The 15,953-nt window shown below is 50.7% G+C and overlaps 1 protein-coding gene across 2 annotated transcripts; it reads right to left on the bottom strand.

Moving 5' to 3' along the window:
- Nucleotides 1-2,214: 2,214 nt before the first annotated feature.
- Spint1 (serine peptidase inhibitor, Kunitz type 1) lies at nucleotides 2,215-14,647 on the bottom strand. 2 transcript variants are annotated; one of them, XM_032903963.1, is made up of 11 exons: nucleotides 14,515-14,647; nucleotides 13,744-14,286; nucleotides 6,442-6,569; nucleotides 6,080-6,218; nucleotides 5,820-5,990; nucleotides 5,597-5,623; nucleotides 5,193-5,318; nucleotides 5,030-5,080; nucleotides 3,541-3,711; nucleotides 3,324-3,371; nucleotides 2,215-2,960 (listed from the first exon to the last, which is right to left on the bottom strand). In XM_032903963.1, the coding sequence occupies exons 2-11, from the start codon at nucleotides 14,198-14,200 to the stop codon at nucleotides 2,755-2,757; spliced, it is 1,524 nt and encodes a 507-aa protein (XP_032759854.1). In that variant the 5' UTR covers nucleotides 14,201-14,286; nucleotides 14,515-14,647; the 3' UTR covers nucleotides 2,215-2,754. The 2 variants fall into 2 exon arrangements, with proteins under 2 accessions (XP_032759854.1, XP_032759853.1); XM_032903962.1 differs by lacking the exon at nucleotides 2,215-2,960 and having other exon boundaries at nucleotides 3,010-3,371; nucleotides 14,441-14,530.
- Between the last annotated feature and the right edge of the window lie 1,306 nt (nucleotides 14,648-15,953).

The following is a 15,953-nucleotide window of genomic DNA, read 5'->3' as shown; positions in this document are numbered from 1 at the left end:
ACAACATTATCTTATTATCATATGTGTGATATAAACATGCCACAGAGTCCAGGGAGATGGGGATTACCTGCAGATGCTTCTCTCTTCTGCTTCGTATTTATTTATTTAATTCTTTGAGTCAGGGTCTCGCTGTGTAAGCCTGCTTGGCCTGGAATTCACAATGTAGACCAGTCGGCTGGTTCACAGGAGCTGGGGGTAAAAGTGTGCCACCATGCCTGGCCGTTCTTCTTTGCCGAGAGATCCCGGGATCAAACGTTATTAGCCCCAGGTCATTAGACTTGTGGTACTATCACTTTTACCTGCTGACCCAGCTCACTAACCTACTTTCTCTTTTTCTTCCCCAGTGTTGGGAACGGAATCCAGGGCTATGGGTGCTGGGGAAGCACGCCACACCCATCTGTCTCCAGCCAGTCTCAATCTTCTCAGCTCTAGCAGCCTTCTTACAACAGCAGTTTGCTGAGAACCTGGCATGGGGCACACTGGGGTAAGACCCAGTCCCTGCTCTAATGATTTCCAAACATTAGGCAGACACAGGTTAAGGCCATGAGAGCCACAGTGAGCTTAAGACTTAACAAACTTGTTAAGTTTTTTGAGACAAGTGCTGCATGGGGCAAAGGTGATTTTTTTTTTTCTTGAGGCAAAGCAGCACCAGAGGCATAGGCAGCTGCCAGTGCCAAGTGGGAATCAGGAAGGCATGACAAAGCATTATTCAGGTGGGGATGAAACTGAGTGCAGAGATCCAGAGATAAGGAGCAGGTTTGAGGAGCGAATGGTAAGTGCGCCCCCTAGTGGTCGCTGCAAGATTCCACCTCCTCTAGCCAGCCGGCAGGCTGGTTAATGCAGGTAGGTGTTTGCCTGCTAGGCACATACATCTACCATTCCAAGACAGGCTGTTTCAGGCTAGCACTTGCTAGGCACCTGCTGTGTTGATCACCCCTCCTAGAATTTGGATAGTCTGAGTCGTTAAATCATGGCAGCCGGTACTTTATAAAGAATCAAAAGGAGAACCTGTCCTTTTTGAGCCTCAGTGAGAAAATCTCATGCCCTGTGATATGAGACAAAAGGAACAAACTCCACCCCTGCCATGTATCCAGCCCTCGCTGGGTAACTACCATTAACAAAGGTCACAGAGGGAACATGGCATGCTAGAGACAGAGATGACTCAGCTGCCACCTGTGACTCCAGGAGCTCCCAACCTAGCAGGGAGACGGATACACAAACAAAAGAAAGGATGGCCACGTGCTCAGGGTCCTGCTGGCAAACCCAGGGTGTGGAGCAGGGCATGTCAGCCACCTGGGCCAGCACTCCAAGGTTCTGAGCTTAGCTGAGTGAGGAGAAAGGTGGTCCACCACAGCACAGCAGGTACAGAAACAGGCACCAGAGACAGAGGGTTAGCCGGGTGGGCAGGAAGGTAGAGATATGCACAGCCGCCAAGCTTGCTTACTAGTCCCTAACCTTTCCTGGAACATTGGACCTTTGGGCCACCCTACCAGGCTTCAGATCCAGTCCTACCACATGAGCCTTGGAACTGGGGAATTCCAGGTTTGCTGTCAACCTCTTGGCCTGTGAATGTCCTAACAGAACAGGGGCAGTAAGGCATTTGAGCAGCGTTTCCCCTGACAGTATTAAATGTGAATGGACTGGCAGTGTTGGCACACAGTAGATCTTTGAGATCTCTTCAAGTCTGACTCTTTCGGCACCTCCAAGCGGCTTGAGCCCTGGAGAGGGGTGACTGGAGTGGTGGGCCTCAACTAATGACCACTAGGGAGGAGTTTGGAGCCTGGGGAGGTGCTACATTCCAGCAATTCAGTCAAGGGTTTTCAGATGGACAGAGATGGCCGATGTCTGGTGACATGGAGGTGACTGCCAGGATTCAAGCCCCCAACCACGATTGAACCTCACCCCACCTGTGTAGGTGTGGTGTTGGCAACGAGAGAAACTGCACAGCAAGGCCATCACCCCCATGGCCCTCTACTCTGGTGGTCAAAGGTGACACTTTTCTCCACCCTGAGAAGTCAGGGCAGTTTCAGGAGAGTCGGGGAAAACCTGCTGGACAGGGTGGCCAAAGGCCGAACCGGTTGGACAGGAGTTCAATCTCCCCCCTCAGCAACCCGACAAAACAGGGCTGAAGAGACAGCTCAGTGGTGCAGGCAAGTGTTAGTTATGTCAGCACTGGAAACTAAGACAATGGAGGGTAGGGGACCTACGAAGAGAGCTGGACAAACACAACATTTTATTCTTTAATTTAATGTAATTTGTGGTGCCGTGTAGAGCACTCAGGGTGACCATACACATGCTACCACTGAGCTATGACCCTGGGGCCCCAAAAGCAATTATTTACAGCATAAACTACAAAGCCATGTCCTTCAGTGCAGGCCTGTGCAGAGTGGAGGACATCGTGGAAGGCAGTGTGTGGCTTCTGGCCTCCGACTCCACTCACGGCCCTAGCGTCATTGGATGGGGGCGGGCAGCTTTGAACAAGATGAAAAACACAAACTTCCTCTGGCTCCTGGATAAGCAGGTCCTTCTATGTACAGTATTCCTGGCTCAAGGCTGTTGCTCCTCCCAGACTCCTGGGCCTTCTCCAGAACTGGCCTGAGTGCAGCTGAGAGTCCTCCGAGAGGCCCAGAGATCTGTCTCCTGAGACAGAGTACGTATGCCCAGGAAGAGGTAGAAGATTCTGGTCCCCAAGTTTTCCCAGGTCTGGCTTCTGTCTTAAGACAGAACCTGGTGAGACTGGCAAGAGTCCCAGGCTCAGAGAGGCTGGGTTGTGTGATTATAGACCAGGTGCTCTGTGTCCTCAGTGGTGGAAACAGTGGAGCTGGCTGGTGTGGGAGGTGGTTGGTGCAGGGGACTGTGGAAGTTCTTTTTTTGGTTCTTGAAGAAACAGTAGCCCAGGATGGTCAAGACCACTATGATACAGACGGCCAGCAATACAGCAATAGCTACCTCCACGGAGCCTGGGGGAAGAAGGGCAGAATGAGGTGTCCTGAGGCCTGCCTAGTCTGAGGTCTGCCTAGTCTGACGCCCACCACACTCACTCTATGGAATGGACAAAGACCATGGATGCCCTGTATAGAAGCAGATGAACACCCGACTTAGACCTCCAGAAAAGCTGCTTCCGAAAGCCCAGAGGGGCTCTGACACCTGACACTTGGCAGGCAAGTCACTGTTCCTCTCCTTTACCCATGTCAGGCCTCACTACTCAGTGGTGCACCTTGGGATCCTCTCAGCATGGCTGGGCATTCACAAGCAATCCCATGCTGCCGGTTCCTGAATCGACATCTAGGTATCCACCCGGTGACAGGACAGACTAGGCTTACCTGCACTGGAAACAGAGCTTTCCCTCCGAAGACCGAACACATCCTTCTCTACAAAGTGACACAGAGAAAGCAGTTGGCAAGTCCTTCGACTCAGCTGTTCCAGTGCCACAGCCCCCTGCCACCCTCTGCCACAACCATCAAAGTCACTTATAGAGGAGGGACTAGTCTGGGCCTAGCCAGAGCTTCCTCTTCACCCCACCACTGCCACTCTGCTCACTGGAGATGCCACGACAGGACTCAAGACACTGCTGTTCCTCCTCAAAGTTGTTCTTGTTCCCGTAGCAACCACCATAGGTGAAGCGGGCACAGCGTTCACTGAATGGGTTGTAATACCAGCGTGGGATGTTCTCCTTGCAAAATCCAGTGTCTGGCAGCTCTGCACAGTACCCTGTGGTAAGGGAACAGGCAAAGGGGCGGTGAGCCCAAGGAGCCACCCTGCTGCCACCCTTCAGGCCCTACATGACTATCACTCAGCACCCCCTGTGCCAGGATGAGATGTGGCTTCACTAAAGGCAAGAGAGACGAACTGGATAATGACCTTAAGCACCAAGAGAACTACTACTTAGACCGTTTTAAAGATACGCTTGGTGATGTTATTTATTTACTTATGTACATGTGCACATGGAGGTCAGAGGACAACTACCGGGGTTGCTTTTCAACAGAAGGGATTCCAAGGATCAAACTCAGGGCATCAGGCTTAGTAGCAAGTGCCTATATCGCCATTTAAAAAAAAAAACCAAACATCTTGTTGGCCACATAGTTTTCTTTTTCAATGTAACCTTTCTGTGTCAAGGTCTCTGATTCCTACCACCCAGTGGGCTTCAGGCAAGGAAGAGCATCTGGCTTAAGCAGGGGTTCTCAACCTTTGGGGGGATGACCTTTCACCTAAAACCACTGGAAAACAGATGTTTATGTTATGATTCATAACAGTAGCAAAATTAGCTATGAAGTAGCAATGAAAATAACTTTATGGTTGGAGGTTCCTACAACATGAAGAACTGTATTAGAGGGTTGTGGCAACAGGAAGATTGACAACCACTGAGCTTAAGTTGTTGGTGTTTTTTTGTTTTTGTTTGTTTGTTACTTTGAGGTAGACTTTCTCTGTGTGGCCCTAACTGTCCTGGCACTCACCCTATAGACAAACTGGCCTTGAACTCGGAGATCTGCCTGGGATTAAGCCACGCACCGCCATGCCCAGCCAATTTTTTTTTTTAATAGAGACTCTCACTGTGTATCGCAGGCTAGCGCTGAGAAGCTGATCTTGAACTTCTGATCTTCCTGCCATAAGCCATCATCACCAGACCATTATCTTTATTTTTAGTACATGTTACATTTGCATGATGGGTAGTTGGGTTTTTTCCCCTCTCAATCCTCAGAGGTGGTGGGACACGATCCCATTCCTTGAGATGCTAGGTGGGAGGTTTTCAGTGTGTCAAGTCATGGTGGCTTTCCATGCATGACAGCGCTATAAAATTTCCTGAAGACATATGATTTAGTGATATGTTCCACAAATCTACAGTAATGGGAAAAATCAGGCGCCCAGTGACGAGTGGTGTATGGAAAATGAGCTAAGAGAGCTCAGAAGGCCCTGCCTCTGGGTGTCCACAGCCTGTACATAGCAAACCCCCGGGACACTGCTGGTCGGACGGAGTGGGGACAGCAGTGCCAGAACCTGTTTTGACCCAGAGGAACAGGAAATCTCTCACCTTTGTCACTGAGGAAGTGGATACTCTGAAGTTCATCAAAGCCGCTGCTATCTGCAGAGGTGAGAGCACAGAGGCTAGGGCCAATCACGGGCACCCAGAGGTGTGAGGGAGAGCACTTAGGGTGTCCCCACCCCCCTGCCCTATATCCTGTTCCCCAGCTCACATTTTTCACAGGTGGCCTCATCGGAGCCATCGGGGCAGTCAGGCGTGTCATCACACTCCAGGAAGCCGTCGATGCAGCAGCCATTGCTGCACTGGAACTGCGTGCTATGGCAGCTGCCGGTGCACACTGGATGGGGGTGAGGTGACGCTCAGGCACAGAGTGTGTGAGGAGGGACCATCATCTACCTGGGCCTCCCCACGAGCCTACTGTTCACCAACCCAGCTCCCCCATCTGTAAACTGGGCCGATCCTGACAGGAAGCTGATGAGGTGGAAGGCTCAGGTGTTTGGATACCGAGGTGGTGGGAGCTGAGGAAACGCAGGCTTTACAGGGGCATGGTCATCATGTGAGCTGAAGACCAAGACATGGGGGAGGAAATAAGGAAAGAAAAGAAGTAAAACGCACCTGGATGATGCCTTTTAGGTGAGATTCCTAGGGGGAAAAACAGAGGAATAATAGGGGGCATGGATAATAGTAATAATAATAGTAATAGTAATAATAATAATAATAATAATAATAATAATAATAATAATAATAAGGATGATGGGAAGTCCACTTCCCTGGCCAGAAAAACTACCCACCCTGGGCAAAGTCACCTGAGCTCTAAAGCTGCCTCTCAGAGACCCACCTTTCACATCCTTGCAGGCTAGCATGCACTCTTCCTCACGAAGGTAGTTGTTCTTGTTGCCTAGGCAACCTCCAAAAGTGAAACTTTTGCAGATCTGTTCCTTGGGGTCATAGTACCAGCGTGGGAAGGAGCCCCGGCAGCGGCCCACCTTGTAGGATGCGAGGCAATAATCTAGACGGAGGAGAACCTGTGAATTAGGACTAGAGGGTCATCAGTGGGGTGAGGGGAGCTCCAGGCACCTCTTGTCCTCCCCCAGTCACCTTCCGTCTGCTCGGCAGTTAGCACGGTGATAGTCAGGTTGACTGTTTCCTCTAGCTGGTCTGAGTCGGTTCTTGTCAGTTGGAACAGGTAGGTTCCCTCCTTAAGTCCCCACAGCTCAACTTCTTCTGGATGGTTTCTCTATACACAACACTGGTCATGAGGCTTGGCCACTTCCTGATGTTGTCTGACAACCCCAGGTCCTCGCAGCCATGCCCCACTACCCTCAGGAGAGCACACAGACTGGATATCAAAGGAATCCTGCTCTCTTCTCTAGTCAACACCAAATGGGCCAGCGGTGGCCTACGGCCCCTGAAGGAGTCCTAGGAGGCTGTGGGGAAGGCCAGGAATCTCAGTGTCTCACCTTAACTCTGACATCTTGGTCACCTTGCAGTAGATGCCAGTCTGTGCTGTCTGCATCTCTCAGCACCAGGGGCTTCTGCAGCTGCACCTTCAAGTCTATGCCCATCCAGATTCGAGGGATCCGGGAACCTGAGAGAAATGGAAGTAAAATTAACCATCGTTAGACTAAGGCTCTCTTGTTAAAGAGAGGGGTGGTGGCCAACCTAGGACTCAGTAGCCTGCACAGGCACAAGGAGGGCTCTCAACAAAGCCAGAACCTTGCCCTCTCTGCAGCTGCATTATGAGTAGCAGACTGGCTGAAGCAAGTAACTGAGTGCTATGTGCTAGATTATCTAATCCCATTTAGGGGAAAAAAATCTGCCGGTGTGTGTGCACACTGGGTCGGGGGATGAGTCTGTTCTTATTTTCCACAATAAGCAGGTGACTACTTGAAAAAGTTAAAGCAACAATTTCTTCTAAAGCCAATCAAAACAGCACGTGATAAAAAAAGCCATCTTTCCTCTGGGGCTCCAGGTCTAGCTCCGTGGGTGGGCTGCTTGCTTAGCATTGGCATTCAGCAGGGTGAGATTCCCTAGTGCTAAATAAAACAGTGGTGGCACAGGCCTGCAATTCCGGCAGTCAGAAGGTGAGGCCGGAGGTTCAGAAGGTTGTCCTAGGATAACAGAAAGTCTGAACTCAGCCTAGGATGGATAAGACGACCCTCTGACAAACAAATAGGCAAACAGGTACTTATGGGTGGAATGGTCCTGGGAGACGGCTCAGTGGGTAAGAACACTGGCTCTTGTCCCACACAACGGCTCAGAACCATCCATAAGTTGCAGGTTTTCTGATGCCCTCTTCTGGCCTCCATGGGCACCAGGCACATAAGTCGTACAGGGTGCCTCTGCCATCAACTGCGAGGAATTTCCAGGAGCCACACTCTTCCCGGACTCGACAGCTTGAGGCTTCCTTCACCTGAGAGCTAGGGGTCTGTCCTGTCAGAGAGATAAGCTCAGGGATGGACTCCTGCTAAAACTGGGGTGGACGCCCCCCATCCTCGCACCCACAGAATCTCTAGAACCCATGAATATGGCCTTATTTGGAAGGAGTCTTTGCATAACTGATGGTGTAAAGGACTTCTAGGACATTACCCGGGATAACTGACATTGTAAAAAACCCAAGTGGCACAGCGCTGAGCTATCCACTCACATGAGCAAGGCCCTCCATCTCGCCAGGGTTAGGACAGTGCCAAGCAGAATAGGACACGAGAACAAGGATGGGGAAAATGCTCTATTACTAAGGTGTTCCCTTGCAAGCATAAAGACTTGAACCCAAATAAAAAAGCCGGATGAAATGTCATGCACTTACAGTTCTAGTGCTGGCTGGGGAGACAGAGACAGGAGGATATCTGGGGAACATTGGCTGGCCAGCCTAGCCTACTTGGTAAATTCCAGATCAGTGAGAAATCCATCCTCAGACAAAAACTAAAAGGTGGATAGCACTGAGGACGCCTGAGATTGTCCTCTGACCTTCACACACACATCCATACACAAATATGTACATCCACACACACATTCCATGCACAAGTGTCTGGGTCCACACACACCCCAAAAAGCAAGAGACGGAGAAGCTGGCCCCGGGGGCACCCATTTACAATCTTTGCACTTGAGAGCCTGAGACAAGAGAATAATGAAATTTGGACCAGTTTTTCTATGCAGAATTCCATGTTAGCTTTCACTACACAGCAAGATCCTAACTCAAAACCAAAACCAAACCAAACCAAAAACACAAAAAAGGAAAAATATGCCCTGTCCATGTGCACAAGCCCACGTTCATACGTACAGACACAATTATTTGTATTTGGGCCAGGGTCTCACTGTGCATCCCTGGCTGGCCTAGAATCCACTACGGAGACTGGCCTTGAATTCACAGAAATAGACCACCTCTACTTCCCATGTGCCACCACAATTGGTTATGCAAATTAAAAAACAAAGACCCAAAATCATGAGGTGACATGAGGGAGGAGAAGGTAGCAGGGTGGGCTGTCAGAGGAAAGGGAAGCTCTCAACAGAAGGGAAGGCAGATTTTGTTTCGCTTTTTTTCTTGATTATGGGGAACGGGGTGTTTGTAAACTGTGCTGAAGAGTTGGCTCAGTTAGTAAGGTGTCTGTCATGAAAGCAGGAGGTTCTGAGTTCAAATCCTCAGTGTGAAAAGAGGCTTGGTGGGTTTTCCACATGTGTAATCCCAGCACTCCAGAGGCAGAGACAGGTGGATCTCTCTCTGTGAGCCTAAGGCCAGTTTAGGCTGTGTAGTGAGACCTTGTCTCAAAAAGCAAAACGAACAAATAATTCTTTATTTATTACGTTACAAATAAAGGAATAATTAAGGGAAGTACTTGATATCCACCACATGCAGGTGTACATGTGAACCTAACTACACACGTGTGCACATACATTCCACACATGCGCACACACTAAAGCAATAATGACAACGAAGAGAATTAAAGTGAAAAGGAACTAGGACTTTGCAGAGCTGCTTCTGTGGACAGTAAGGAGGCCAGGCTGAGACAAACCTCAAGGTTTTCTGAACACTAAGTCAGAGTGCTTGGATACACCAGGAGCACAGTCAAACATTAAACAGTGATACAGGAAGAGACCGGACAGTGAAAGTGAGCGGTGGAGTGGAGTTATGGGAGCCTGGCTACCCTAGTCCTTGACGTCTGTAATGCACATGAGGTCCAAGATGTGGGAGCCTTGCCCTGGGCATCAGCATTTAAATATCTGATTGGAAGAGTTTTTATAAAGGCTGACAGGTGAACAAGGGCAAGAGGTTCAGGATCGAAGTAACAGGAGAGGTCTGAGTCACAGGGTAGCCAGGGGAAGTAAAGAAAGATCAGAGAAACACCTGTAAGCAGACACTCCCAGCTTCTCATGAAAGGCTCTGGGAAAGGGGAAGGAAGACAGAGGGCTAAGCAGAAGAGAAACCAGGCTAAGAAAGAAGTGTGCTCCATCCACAGAAAAGCTGAATCTAAGCCATGCTGCACACATACTGGCTCAGAGGGAGATGAGTGTGGGTGTTCCAGTGAGGCCAGGGCTGGAGACAGACGTGGGGACATACTAATTTAGGGGCTGTAGTGAGCGTGTGCCGGGCACCTCGGCAGGCTACATCAGGCATTAGTTAGCATGGGTGGGTAGAATTCAGACTAACCTTCCATCCTATCCTTAAAAAAAAAAAAAAAAAAAAAAAAAAAAAAAGCAGGATAAAAAGCAGGGAAAAGAAGGTCAGCTTTTGTGAGATGTGAAAATTTGGTAAAATAAACTCTGGGCAGGAGGTGTAGTTCTGTGGCAGAGTGGCAGAGAGCTCTGGCTTGCACAAGGCCTGGCTCGAACCCACTAGGATAAGTCTTGCCCCTACTCATGCGTCACCCATGGCTGCTTTTCCATCGCCACAGTGTATGGCACAGAAGGCCTAAAATATTTACCATCAAGACCACTTCCCTTCATAACCTGCTATACCTGCAGGTTGACTCTCACTGGATGAGAAAATTTGACACACGAGAGGTACGGCTGGGTTTTTATCTAACGTAAGTGCTGGGAACTGAACTCTAGCGTCGTGATTCAGTGTTTAAGTGTTAAAAGTGAGATTTGAACCCAGGGCTGTCTCTCTTCAGGCCCACACTCTATCTAAAATGCCACTTTTGAGCCAGTAAGACGGCTCAGCAGGGGAAGGTATATGCCACCAAGCTTGACCTGAGCTTGATCCCCAGGATCCACACGGCGAAGAGAACAGATCCCGGCGAAGAGAACAGATCCCGTACATTACCCTCTGACCTCTATGAGGAGAAAGCACACCTTGACAAATAACCAAAGAAATGTAAAACCAAACCAAACCAACAACACACCAAACATCCCCAGCGTTCCTTAGAGTAAAGGCATGTCTTCACTAGAGTGGGAAGGGGGGTGGAGAGGAGAGAATCTCTTAAAAAGACAGTATTTGGGGTTGGGGATTTAGCTCAGTGTAGAGCGCTTGCCTAGCAAGCGCAAGGCCCTGGGTTCGGTCCCCAGCTCCGAAAAAAAAAGAAAAAAAAAAAAAAAAAGACAGTATTTTCCTCTCTCTCTGATTTAGACAGAGTCTCACTATGTAACCTGACCTGAAACTTACTGTGTGGTCCAGGCTGGCTTTCAGACTGAATGCCTCAGCCTCCCCAGAGCTGAGATGCGAACCATCATGTCAGGTGGAAGTATTTAAATTCATCTCCTTCCTAAACTTTGCCCTAGGGTTTATTAGTATTACCTTACATTTGTTTGTTTAGTATGTATGTATATGCTGTATATGTGTTGTGGGCAGGGGCATGCCAAGGCATGTGTGTGGAGGTCAGCGTATGGCGGTCAGTTTCCACCCTCTACCAAGTGAGCTCTGGAGATCAAACTCAGGTTGCCAGTCTTGGTGGCAAGCACCTTTACCCACTCGGCCATCTTGGCAGCCTGGTTTTATTGTTGTTCAAACAGCATCACAATATTCAATTAAAAGATGTGCTGACATACATTAAAGTTGTTTCCAGTTCTTCATTATTATAAATAATACTGGGGAGCTATTGCACAAATGTATACATTAAGCCTACAATGTATATATTAAGCCTACAATAGAATTGTATCAAGGGTGGCTCTACAGAGGGTTATGTGGCATGTAAGAGTGCTCAAAGAGCAACAAGATAAGGCCAGCTGTAGGGGCTGAGTCATAGAGATGAGAAGACTATGTGACAGGGTAATGGACAGGAGAGACAAGGTTTCACAGGGACTCAGGGAGAAGTCAGGGTTGGCGGGCCTAGTGTCACAGGTCTGTAATTCCAATTACTGGAAAGACAGAGGCAGAAGGATCTAAGTTCAAGAACTATGTGGGCTACAGAGCTAGTTCAATGTCTGCCTAGTGGGACCCCATCTCAAAGTTTTGCAAAAAGGGCCAGGGGTGTGGCTTGGTCGTAGGTCCTTGTCTTAGTATGTGAGGTTAGATTCAGGGTAAAAGAAACAAAGAAAAAAAGGGGTCAAAGAGAAAGCAGGGAACAAGAAGGACACAAAAAGGTAGGGAAGCAAGAAGGCAAAAGAAGAAGAGAAAGTGGTTGCTTGGAAACAGTGCTGCCTGTGGCTGGGCAGTATTGACCAGACCCAGAGCGGTAAGCCTAGATTAGGCGGAACCAAATGACAGGCAGGCATCAGACTCTGAATGAGGAACAGCTTCCCCCACCCAGCGCATATCTGCTTGCCCCAAGACCAAGGGGCAAATGCCCCACCCTACCTACCACTCCCTTCTTCCTATCCTAGAGAGAGCAAAGGGCCGGAATCGCAATAAAACCAGGCCTCAGGACATATCCAGGGGCAGGCTCCTCCTCCTAAGCCACCAGGCCATGGTGAGGGGACACAGGTACAGGGGAGAGAAGGACAAGTTAATGGCCTGAGGTCTTCTTGCCTGGCCTAGCCACAAACTGGGAAAAGGAATTCAAGCCACCCATTCTGGGATGGATTCATTCAACCAACAGCTTAGGTTTCCTGACACATCCCCTCTAATCTACTTGGCTGACAGCAGAGCCACTGACAAGCAGCTCCTGGACCTCCTAAAGTATCCCTGAGCCTGCAATGGCCTGAAGTGCACACAACACCCGAGCCCTACCCAGCTCCTCAAATGTTCCAGGAAATCCCCATTCTATCCCATCGCACGCCAAATGGAGCATTCTTGGGATTTCCAAAAGAGGAAGGCTGGCCCTAGGACTAAGTAGCCCAGGTCCAGAGACTCAGACCACAATCAATAGGAGTCATCACCACCTACTATAATGCTGTTTCCTTGTAGAACAGGCTCCAACCCTAACCAAGTAAGACACTATGGACCAACCTACCTCACAGACAGCATCCTCCACCTTCCAGAATCCCCACCTCAGGTCTTCCCAGAGATCAAGAGAGAAGAGCAGACCCTTGGTCTACAATAGGTACTAGTTCAGAAAACAAGCCTGGAGAGAAAGGTGTCTGTTGTGTTAACCCTATCCTGTTCTCTGCACTCCACACTTTGGTTCTATTAGCTGCTGGGTTACCATCCATTTGAGGGCTAGTGTTCTACTAGAAAGGTGGTCCTATGTGAAACACAACAGTACTTCTGGAGTAGGCCCCTGAGGTGAGGTCTAGGCTTACCATTTAGGGATGTTATCCTGGGCAAACAACTTTTTTCATTTCTTTTCATCTCTCTTTTTTTAAACAGGGTTTCTCTGTGTTGCCCTGGATGTCCTGGAACTCACTCTGTAAACCAGGCTGGCTTTGGACTCAGAGATCTGCCTGCCTCTGCCTCCAAAGTGTTGGAGTTGAAGATGTGCACCACTATACTAGCAAATAATTTAACAGAGGAGGCTGTTTCCTACTACTCTAAAGAGCAGATACAAGTAGCACCTCTTCCAGAGAGTGGAGACAGCCGGGGACCTGCACAATGAGTAAAATGTGAAGAGGCAGCCGAATGGGCAGAGAGAATGACCAGGCTGGTGCAGCCCTGCTCACAGCCTACTGCCCAGTCAGCCAGTCAGTCCTAAGACTAAAGAGGAGGATCCTCCATCCCCACTTTGCCTCCTCTCGGGAGTAAACAAGGTGAACAGACAGCCAGGCCTACCATAGCCCAAGCAGGTACAGCCCTACTTGGCTCACGTGGACAGGCACACACACCTGCTGGGGCAGCTGTCATCCCTCACCTACCAGATACACATACCATCAGGTTGACTCACCTCAGCAGCCCTCCTCACCCCTCACCAGAGAGCTTCTAGGAGACTGGACCCACAACACAGTCCCCCTCCCTCAGGAAAACCTTTGCCTGCGTTTGTCTGTATTGTTTGGGGCCTGGTTATATCATTGGTTCACCTGCAAAAGGCCAATCTACTCCCCGGGCAGAGCCACTAACCTGTCCCTTATCCAGCACAGAAGGAGACCCATGGACAGGCTCATTCTATTAAGGCCTCAAACAGCCCACGGCAAGGCTTGGCCAGGGTGCCTTTCTAGTCACTTGGGCGCATCAACATTCCCTGACTCGGCCTAACAGGGAAAGAGGTAGTGAAACCTAGAAAGTCACATCAATTCTCCCATAGGCACAGCCCGTCTGTAATCAACTCTGAACACCCTGACTTCAGGAGCCAGAACCTGGACCCTGAGAAGCTGTCCCTCTCCAATCCCCATTCCCTTTGTTTACTAAATACTGCCTACTTCAAAGGCAGTCGACAAAGGAAGGGCTCTCCTCCCTAACTCCTTTTTGCCAAGTCTCCATAACCTGCCTATCCGTTCAGGCCAGCAACCTTCCTCACCTCCAAAGCCTCGAGTTCGCAGCTCGCGGTAGGAGTTGTAAAGATCTTGGGTAAGATAGTTGATGAAGCCGTCCTTCGGAGCGAATTTGCACACGAAGTTCTGCTCATACAGGCAGTTCATGAGGAAGCAGGCAGAGATGGCGTCCTCGCCTCCGTCCGGCTGCAGCTCCACCAGCGCCAGGTTACAGTTCTGGGTGGTGCAGCAGGCACGCACGCAGTCCCAGCCGCGGTGCACCGTCGGGGAACCCAGGAAGGTGGCTCCGTTGCTGACTGAAGCTTCGGTGTCCAACACAAAAGCCGGCACCCCGCTGGTAAAGCGGTTCAGGCAGGCGGCTCCCCCGGAAAACTCAGGGGGTGCGGACGGCAGCTCGGTCTCAGTGCCCTGGAGACCAAGCGCGCAAAGGAGCCATACGCAGACCGTAGAGATGCTGGCCTGCGCCAGGCGGCGGGCCGCCATCGTGCTCCCAGGGGCCGTCGCCCTCCTCCCCAAGGCGGGAGTCACCTTCACAGTGCGGGCCTCTGGGTTCCGAGGGTGCTTGTGACCTGAGAGGGGAGGAGACACAAGAGACGCACCTGATCAGCTCGGGTAGTGGCGCGGGGCACTGGGAACGAGGGGGCGCACGAGGACCGATCCGTCCACGCACACTCGAACCCGACCGCCGACGTCCGGCAGAGCACCGCTCGGGAGCTCGCGTACCCCAACACAGAGCGGACGTCCGCCAAACATGCTCGGACCCCGCTGGGCCTCCGCCTACCGTCCGCCCAGGCTACCTGCGCAGGTGAACGGGGTGGGCCCGCCGAAGAACCCGCCCGGCTTCCGCTCGGCTCTGGGTGCGCGGACGATTGGCTGCCTCTTCCCCGCTCCCTAGTTTCTGGTGAAACTGAGTCAGAGCGCGGGGCGGGACTGGCATTAACCCCTGCGCCGCCGGCCCCGCCCACACCGGGCGCGCTCCCACCGGTCCTGCCCAGAAGAACTTCCGGCTGGACCCGCCCGGCCACTCCGCCACCCCAGACCCAGCCGCAGCGCCGGTGGTATCCGGACGCCCGGCGGCGTGGGTGAGGCTCGCGTGCCCTGGAGGCGGCTCTACACTGGCTCCACCGAGTCCAGCCACTCGTTGGGTCTCAGAACACCAGGAGTGCATCCCGAAAGCCCACAATGGGCCACGACGCCACTGCAAGGTGGCGCAGGTGCGGCAGCCTCCGGCCTTCCTATCCGGTTAGAGCCCGCATTCCTTGCCCTTGGCTGGAGGCGTTTGGGAAGGGGTTGGAAGAGAAATGTCGGGGAAAGCTTATGCAAACGATTTCGCTGTCTGTGGCCTGCCCTTGAGACACTATTTCCAGTTTTCCAGTGAGAAGAGAGCCCCGAAGTTGGGAAGGCTGAGTTTGTGAAAACCAGCCCCTGGGATGCGGGCTTCACTGGTGCAGTTCAGGACAGCCCTTCCTTCTGCGGTGGTTGGCCAACAGGTGATTCCTGGTATCCTGGCTTCCCTGTTTCACCCATAGGAGTTCATTCCCTTTTGTTTGGGCCTCTCCCTCATTTGTATTAACATTTCCTTTTGAACTCTTCACCCTTTATTGGTAAGTCGCCCCCTTTCCTGAATCTCAGGTTTACTCTCCCATCCCAAGGGGAACTCCCCATGAGTAGTGGACCACTCTCTTCCCCATAAATTCCCGTTTTGGACACCTGGAGGCTCCGGCTCACTGAAGGGTTGAGTTAATATCTCACAAAACAGGGGACACCTTCATGCAAGTTCATCGCTTTTCCTAAGGGAAAAGCACGCCGTCCTTTCTTCACATCCCAGATGTCTATAAGACATCTTACATTCATTAGTCCTGTTTCCTTTCAAATTAACTTGTTTCTGAGACAAGGCTTGAAAGGCATCTCTGGTCCTGGCCTCAAAGTCACATTCTTCTGCATCATTTCCTAGTGTTTCGATTACAGAGATGAATCACTATATCTGGCAGAATTTGTCCTATTTTGCCCTCCCCGCACTCCCTGCCACCCCCTCAGGAGAAATGGATCAGCAGTTCAGAGCAATTGCTACTCTTGTAGAGGACTGAGGTTCAATTCCCAGCATCCACATCTCAAGGCTCACAGCCTCCTGCAACTGCAGCTCTAAGGGGTCTGAAACCCTCTTCTGGCCTCCTCAAACACCTGGGAAAATGTGGTTTTTATTCACACACACACACAAATATATATTTTTAAAGAT

This window comes from Rattus rattus, chromosome 5, assembly GCF_011064425.1.
Source record: "Rattus rattus isolate New Zealand chromosome 5, Rrattus_CSIRO_v1, whole genome shotgun sequence".
NCBI lineage: Eukaryota > Metazoa > Chordata > Mammalia > Rodentia > Muridae > Rattus > Rattus rattus.
Note: the sequence above shows the minus strand (reverse complement) of the source record. Positions and strands in the feature narration are given on the sequence as shown.

Bases quoted from the DNA above. Each gene is read 5' to 3' on its own strand.
- Spint1 (XM_032903963.1), bottom strand. From the start codon at position 14,200: ATGGCGGCCCGCCGCCTGGCGCAGGCCAGCATCTCTACGGTCTGCGTA. The intron at 5,624-5,819 runs GTGGGTCTCTGA...TTTTCCCCCTAG, and splicing joins AGCCTGCAAGGATGTGAAAG to GAATCTCACCTAAAAGGCAT. The intron at 5,319-5,596 runs GTGCGTTTTACT...ACCCCCATCCAG, and splicing joins ACCTAAAAGGCATCATCCAG to TGTGCACCGGCAGCTGCCAT.